At 34.1% G+C, this 8,379-nt stretch overlaps 1 protein-coding gene across 1 annotated transcript; it reads right to left on the reverse strand.

Annotated features, from left to right (window-relative positions):
* Nucleotides 1-472: 472 nt before the first annotated feature.
* LOC104211126 (protein FATTY ACID EXPORT 3, chloroplastic) lies at nt 473-7,578 on the reverse strand. The gene is made up of 7 exons (XM_009760127.2): nt 7,246-7,578; nt 5,015-5,408; nt 4,687-4,854; nt 2,290-2,336; nt 2,145-2,182; nt 1,317-1,419; nt 473-1,083 (listed from the first exon to the last, which is right to left on the reverse strand). Exons 1-6 carry the CDS (start codon nt 7,498-7,500, stop codon nt 1,329-1,331), a joined length of 993 nt encoding a protein of 330 aa, XP_009758429.1. The 5' UTR covers nt 7,501-7,578; the 3' UTR covers nt 473-1,083; nt 1,317-1,328.
* Between the last annotated feature and the right edge of the window lie 801 nt (nt 7,579-8,379).

Here is an 8,379-nt window from a genome sequence, read left to right on the forward strand (position 1 = left end):
ACATATGGTAGCCAACAACTATGTACAAGTTTGGGGCTGCGCAATACAGTTGATAGAAACTCAAATAAGAAAACGTCGACTTACACCTGAGATTCACAGAATTCTCAAAAAAAAAAAAAAGGTGGGGGGGTGGGGGGGTGGGGGGGTTGCCAAATTGCAACTGCTAACATAGTCGATAGCATATTGATTAAACTTTGAATCAGTCCATTCTTTTTTTAGAAGTAACGATCTACCTCTCGCCTAACAACTTTTTTTTAAAAAACAATTAGTGATTCTAGTGGCATTGCGATTATGATTTATGAAGCATGAGACTGATAATTGAGTTGTACCATTTTTCGGACGTCTTTATTTCATTTTGCATGAAAAACAGAATTCCAGTTGATAATCTAGACTGTTACTACATGGATTGGAATATGCCATATTTTAGAACAAAAATAGAGAAAAAGATTGTATTGCAAGGAGTACAAGAGCGTCTGATAAAAGCTCATTGGTATTGTTCAAACAATATTATTTTTACTTCGAAGCAGAAAATATATATTATTGGACATGGTCATCAGCCACCATGTTCAGGAAAAAAATGAAGCTTGAAAACCAGTTTGGACTTTAGAACATGAAATTTGAACATCAACCTGTTTCTTCGTGCATATTTTCCATTACATTTGAGCAAGAAACATATATCCTTGATACATCATCAACCATCGCCCCAGCATCGAAATATCTTCCTCAAGTAGAACCTAAAAATCATCTTAAGACGTTCAAGGGATTGCATATACCTCCTGCTCATTTCTAGCCTTCAAGATCTGAACTCACTACTATTAATAATAAACTACGGGAAAATAATGCACAAACACTGCCGTTGCAACTTCAGAGGCTCAAACGGAAAAAACATATCCTTGTCCAGCAGATTACCCAACTGGCATGAGCAGATTTATTTATTTCAGAATGACTAGTTGTTGGGCTTCAGCAGGTTCAGAGCACAGGGGATGCAGCACAAACAAGCTCATATATTGGACGATTATCTACCACGTTGAAATTGACAAAAACTTGAAATTCCCCACTCCACGTGTGGCATATGTTTCTTGCCTGCGCAATTCAAGAAGCAGGAATAAACAATTATAGAAAGATCAGCAGCCCACAATAATTTCATTGCAACACTAGATAGGGTAGGGCAGCCAAAGTGCCTTTTTTTTCTTTTGTGACTTCAGGCATTCAAGAGGACCAAGAAGATTGATTCAAAGAAACATGATTTAGTTAATTCACTTCAGGAAAACATTCTCATGGAGAACATTAAAAAACTCAATATACATTGACATTACCCTGAATTAAGCTTAGTTTTCTGTCTGTGCTGCTGAGTTTGAGCCCTTCGTCTGTTCACCATCCCTTAAGATTCTATAAGCATAGAATGCTGCCACTCCTCCACTACACAGCAAAAGCCGATGGACAATGCTAAAGTGAGGACCTGAGATACAAAAATCTACTATGCCTATGCTCATTATGCACTTTTTTCAAAAACTTCATGTAGCTACATACTACTCCTTTTTTTCCCTTTTCGGAGGGTAGAGGGTAGGGGGTTACATCACTTTCTTGTGGGGATACAACAATGACAACGCCTCAATCCCGAGCTAGAAGACATACATACGAAATATACTAAGAGGTAGCTAAAAGATTTAGCATAGGAAGCCGGAGAGCGATGGAAATTGAGTTTTTTTTTCCTTAAGATGAAAATCCAGTATTTCACTCTCAATAAGGTTAAATCATTTCTAAAAAAATAGCATTGCATATACAACAGGAGAGCAGAAATTTCATGAGGGACTTGATGAACTCCGGAGTACTTGTTTATCTTTGTTCTAAGTAAACATGTTCATTCTACTATATGATCTCCCACCAGCCTTTTTGAAATAACTGCATTTGGAGCTAGCTGGCATCAAGACCCTTGGTGGAGGGGTTACAACTAACCATGTTGCTGTGAACCCATTACCCATTCTGACCCTCTCGCACCCTCTCTCCACTGCCACATCCTTCTTTTCTTTTTATTTTGGACAAGATAGAAAGAACATTTTGAAAAGGACAATGAGCTTTGACCAGCAAAATATTAAATAGAGTCTAGAATTTAAAAAGTACGTGAAAACAAGAAATATTGAAACCTGATGAAGGCTGTAATAAAATTGAAAAGAAATGGTCTCTGCAAGGCAAGAGAAAAAAGTTGTAAGAAACCACATTATTGACCAAGAACAACTGGATAAGAACTCTAAACAAAGGAGGAGGAGGAGGAAGAAAAGGATGTCTTACCTGCAACAACACGCGAAATTCTCTGACAAATAAGATGGTAGCAATGGCTGAAAAAGAGAAAACGAGTAACAGGTAAAGCAATGTTGCACTGATTAATACAGAATTTGAAATATGAGAAACAATTTTTTTACCAATTAAAGAAAATATGAAAAACAAATTCCAGCATTACAATCACAAATAAGGCCTTTTTCAAAACTGTAAAATTATCTAAGAGTCTGTTTGGAAAGCCACCCGGTAATTGGAATTGGTGTAATTACGACGACATGTTTGTTTGTCATAATGTCATTACAGAGTAATTACAAGTTTACTGTTTGGTTGCACAAGTGTAGCTACAAAGTTAGATTAAATTTTAAATGAAGTAATTATCAAAACTTAAAAGTTAATATAATAAATATATGCCTATAAATTTTTATAAGTATAAATGATACTATATTTGGTATTTAAGATGTATATTTTTTCATGAATATACATTAATTAGTAATCATATATTTATAACTAATATTGTAAAAATAATTTTTATATACTTTTCAAATTAATAATATTTAGTTTATATACTTACGAAAGCTAAAAACCATACGTTTTGTAAGAACATCATGGAATTCATATTTGATAAAATAAATTAATACTTATAAATATAACGTCATAACATTATTCAAATGTTTGACAAAACTAATCTATCAATTCAAACTAAAAAATTATCAACATGCAATGTGAGCCAATACTACTAAAACAAGTAAATTAAAACCATGAATATAACACAATTTTAAAATATAACACAATTTCAAAATTCAAAAAAAAAATAGTTTAATATATGTCAAATTCCAACATAATAATAGTAAGTTCCACTACAACTTAAGATTAGAAAACATAATAAGTTTATAACCACATCCAACAACGAAATTTCACTTTAATTGCATCACTCATTATATGCCAAGTTTGTTAATGACTCATTATTTGTAATATTAGGAGGTGTAGTTTCAAAAAATAGAATAATAAAATAAATAAAAAATAAAATATAAGCAATTATATGAAATCACAAAAAGTAAAGGTAGAGAAATAAAAGATAAATAATTTACAAAGAAAAATATATTTTAAAATTTTAAAAAAAAATAAAAAGTAAAAATAAAATTAAAAAATAGAAAAAAAAGTTATAAAGAAAATAAATTAAAATAAAAACAAAAATGGAAGAAACTAAAAAGCAACCTTGTAATTACACAGTGTAATTACCACCAATTCTCACCTCCCCTTGAGAATTGGAGAGTGTAATTACACCCCTCCAATTACACCCAATTCCATTTTGACCAAGTAATTACTTGGCTAAACAAACATGTCAAATTGTGTAATTACACCCAATTACACCCAAATCTAATTCCTAGGTGGCTTTCCAAACAGGCTCTAAAAGTCAATTTTCCCCCAACCAGGACAGTAAAATAGAAAATTTGGAGTGCATGAAGGTATGAAACCCCTAACTAACCTACACAAGCTCATTGTACCCTTGAAAGTTGCGCGCATGCAGGTAGCAGTGGAGTAAGGTGCAACCCACAACCACATGGAGAAAATAAAATAAAATAAAAACTTGAAAGCCTCATTGAGACAAAAGGAAATAATATTTCTTTTATGTTTTTGGGGTTGTAATTGAGCGTAACAGTTGTGCACATAGAAGCAACACATGGCTTGTTTTGAACAAAACTTGGGCCTTCTCAATTAGCAAAAATTTCAAAATATCTTTCAGTTGCCTTCAGAAAATTGGTGAAGTTGCCACTGATGTTCCTCCTAAAATGGTGAGAATTCTGTTTCCACAACTTATTCGAAAGTGAATAAACAAAAAACATCCAGATTTTGCCAATCTTATCTAGAATCATAAATACGAAATCAGCCGATTAAACCTCAATCCAAAACCAGTTAGGATCGGAATATAGGAATAATCTATACAGGTTAACTCCATTGAGCCCCATTTCATTCAAACACCCAATAAAATTAAGGACTAATTAGCATATCAATACAACAACTACCATGCCTAAATCCTGAACTAGTCGGGATCTAACATATGAATCCTTTTAAAGTACCACTTAATTTGAAACCGACTAACCTCAACACTCAATAATTTATCTTTAAGACAAACTAGGGATCTTCAACACTAGAGAATCTCTGCTTCTTTTACTGACATTGCAAGTTTATTTATCATTCCTATTTAATGGTGTCGTCCCTGTATGACAATTATATATGCCAAATTCACAAGCAACTCCCACGACACCCTTTGTTGAAATTGGTAATAGCAAACTAATATATAAAGGCGTATCAAATAAACCAGAATCTTTAGGTAAGAGTTGCAGATAGGTGTTAGAAAGAGTAGAAGTAGAGTAGGGAGTAAATGAGAGTAGTCTCTCATATACTAACCTGCCTGTCCCTTTAAGGCTAGAGAAGTCGACTCTCCACTTTTCCACGATCTTAAACTTGAGATGCTCAAGGCCACAAGAGTACCACCAAGTATAACACCAAATCTAAGGGCAGCAATGCTTCCACTTAGCATGAAGTACAGAAAGCCACCAACAGAAAGCAGAGTTCCTGCAGAGCATGACCAAGGCAATGAAAAAGCTATAGGTTTCAAGCCATTGCATGCTTCACAAAGAATTTAAACTAATAGTAACCCAAACAAAATAATAAAACGACTTCTACAGTGGAACAGTCTCCTACTACTGCTTTTGAAAAGATAAGTTCTACATACCATAAGGTATTCCTACATAAAAGTCTCGTACTTTTGAAATGTCACTTAGTTCATCCGCAGAGGAAGCAAATGTTTCTACAATATCCTTTACAGGTTCAGGGGAATTCTCGGCAGCAGTTGCTAAGTATTCTTTACTCTCCTCACTAATTTCCTTTGCAACTACAGTCAAATCTTCTCTTGCCTTCTCCGCTTGGATTTGTAACTTCTCAGAAGTTTCTTTTAAAATGATCATAGCTTTCTTGGAATACACCTCGTATGCTTCTTGTGACACAGCCTTTACCTGCATCGCTTGTTCTTTGAAGGAAGCTAGGGTCTGCTTCCAGGCCTCTTCTGAATCCTCAGCCTCTGTCTTAAGATCTTTTTCGTCCTTCTCCAATTCAACATCTGAAGGCTTCTGAAAATATAAAAATTGACTGATAAAATTGAAAGAGCTATGAATGTCAAAAAAGATTAATAAAACTACGTTATACACACCAATCAACATACTACTCCCTCCAGTGCCTCCACCCTAATAAAATAGACCTAATTTGACTTGTTAGGATATAAGAGTAAAATATTTGGAAATATTATAATATTTGAGTTTGACTGGATGCGTTTTGGATAATAGCTTGAAATGTAAAGAATGTGGAATAGTTATACAAAAACACGCCACATCAAGTTCAATATAATAAAAACATAAACAATTTATACTAGTTCAATCGTTGGAGAGGAAGATATTTTCCATTTAAGGAAAACAGTCAATGTTCTTTGGGGTGGACCATAAAGAAGAGAAGCTCAACTTAATAAGGATGGAAGAGCATAATAATAATATATATATATATATATATATATGGAGAGAGAGATTAGATACTCCATTCTTAACATACGAAAGAGCTATCACAAGTTGGAAGGAACAGAATTCTTCCTTCACAAAAAGAGCAAAAATATGCAGGGCGCTAGCTAGCCAAATGCCTTGACGAAGAACCACGAGAAAAAGAATATAATAGTAAAAGAAACCAAGCATCCAATAAACCCCGCCAATCTGCCCATTACTATTTCATACAATTATGTATCTTCATTATAGCTTCTTAGTTTCCTTCGGAAACCATTAAATTAGACACCTAGATCAGACTCCAGCTTTCACAATCAAAATTTTGATCGTAGGGTGTGGACGCCAACATGTCCATAACCTTATAAAACTCCTCTTGCATAATGTACCTGGCTACTCAAATTTAAAACCATGGTACGGAATGCAAAAGAGTTAGTTAAAAATTAAGACATAAGGTTTGATGACACAATATAAAGCTACCTCCGTCCGAAGAAAATGACAAAGACAGGGTTCGATGTACTTACCAGGGGCAAAGCATCTAACCTTTGATGTGGACATGATTGTTGATCCCTCAACTTTTTACAAATAAAATTTGCATATTTAAGAACTACGACAAGATACTATAAATTACGAGGATTACATGCAACTCTTTCAGCTTGATGTTGAACCACTTACAAGCGAGTATAAGCTACAAAGGGAACAACAACTTGGATTCCCCTTTTTACAAGCTTGTCTTAGAATCCTTGTATGTAATGGAATCTAAAAACCTATGTCCTGAAAACAACATTTGATGTCCATGTCCTGGACCTCACAACAACAACAACAACAACAACAACAACAACAACAACAACAACGGCCCAGTATAATCCCACAAGTGAGAATAACGGCCCGGTATAAAAAAGTAAAATGCAAAGTGTATCCATTGGGAATAAAAAGTAAAGACTTTCACTAGGAGTTTGAATTATATAATATTCCTTCCGCCCTAATTTATATGACCTATTGTAAATGACACACCACCAATAATATTATTTTGTACCACTTTCATAATTTCTAGAATTTAGTCTCATTTAACGATTCAAAATTTAATATACGAGATCTTTTCTCAACTAAACTAACTTCATATACACTACCTAAGCAATAAGGAAAATTGCACTCTTTTTACCTAATCACAAATCCATAGACGCTCAATTAGAAAATCTTTAAATTGTTTCAACCAATAAAATGACCATAAACCAAATGAAATCTTAACAACGGATGGTCACAAAACAGTTTTTTCCTCATTATAAAGCTTCTACTTTTGACTACAACTCATATCCGAATAATGCTTACAACTCCTCACTTTACTAACTAGACGAGCTAATAAAACACAATAAATAAATATCTATTTAAAAAGAAATTAGCAAGTTTAATGAATATGACTCACCGACTCCTCATGTGAAGCAGCGAATGAGAGAATCGATCTATTCCTTAAATTCCTTCGAGCCAACGGAGTTAAGCCCGAGCCGAAACCAAAGCCAGCCGGAGAAACAGAGCGAACCACAACAAAAGCCTTTCCTTTAGGTGTCTCAATAGAAGTAAACCCTAGAGAAGCAGGAGAATAACAGAGCGCCATTGAAGGAGCTTGATTTAAAAAATGAGAAGAGCTAGGGTTAGGGTTTGCTGATATAGCAACATTCATTTTCTTCAGCGCTCTTTTGTCGAGTTACAGTAGTGGGGAGTGGGTTGGTAGGTACTAGGTAGCTGAGAAGGCTCGTTTTCTCTAAAATACACCTGAGTTGAGTTGAAGGGAATAAAGGTATAGGTCTAAGTGACACGTAATACGCCACGTGTTCCGGCATGTGACCCTACCAAATCGGTGACCTGGCAAAGCTTGGGGTTCTTGCTTGTGAGTTGGGACTCGAGGATAGTATCAAATCTAACAACATTTATTTTTGGAGAAATTTTCATAAAGCACTATTTTTTAGTGGTAATTAGCTATCTTTAGATATCATTTGTTATATTACGGATTGTAGATACATTTTCTGTTGTTATAAGATGTATTAGATGTATTTAAGCTATTGTATTCATAAATATATTAGCAAAAATAGGCATGAATCAGGGAAGTCCAGCTAATCAGTTGTTGTATTCGAGTGTATTCGACTGTATCATGGCGTGAAATATGGGATTACAGCTGGACAGATTATTGTATTCGACTGTATTCACGGCATGAAACAGGGGATTACATTATTTTTAAACGGAAAGTGAATCAATTAACATAATAGACTCCTAATACAACTCAACAAACTCAATTATAACACACAAAATTTGTATTTCCAGCTATAAAAAAGATTCTCAACCGAAAAATACCCAAAAAATATAGCAATCTTCAGAGAAATTATATAATACATCTGAATACATAAATTATATTAATTAAAAAAAACGTATGAATACATTCATGGCATATAGCGAGACAGTGAATACAATGAAATACATAGAATACAACGGGATACATTGAAATACAATGGAAAAAAAGACAGTGAATACAATGAAATACATGGAATACAGTGAGATACATTGA

The sequence above is a fragment of the Nicotiana sylvestris genome, chromosome 7 (genome assembly GCF_000393655.2).
Source record: "Nicotiana sylvestris chromosome 7, ASM39365v2, whole genome shotgun sequence".
Classification (NCBI taxonomy): Eukaryota; Viridiplantae; Streptophyta; class Magnoliopsida; order Solanales; family Solanaceae; genus Nicotiana; species Nicotiana sylvestris.

Excerpts from the sequence above, each read along its gene's own strand:
- LOC104211126 (XM_009760127.2), bottom strand. The coding sequence starts at position 7,500 with ATGAATGTTGCTATATCAGCAAACCCTAACCCTAGCTCTTCTCATTTT. Across the intron at positions 5,409-7,245 it reads CTGCTTCACATGAGGAGTCG|AAGCCTTCAGATGTTGAATT; the intron begins GTGAGTCATATT and ends TTATATTTTCAG. Across the intron at positions 2,183-2,289 it reads AATTTCGCGTGTTGTTGCAG|AGACCATTTCTTTTCAATTT; the intron begins GTAAGACATCCT and ends CTTGCCTTGCAG.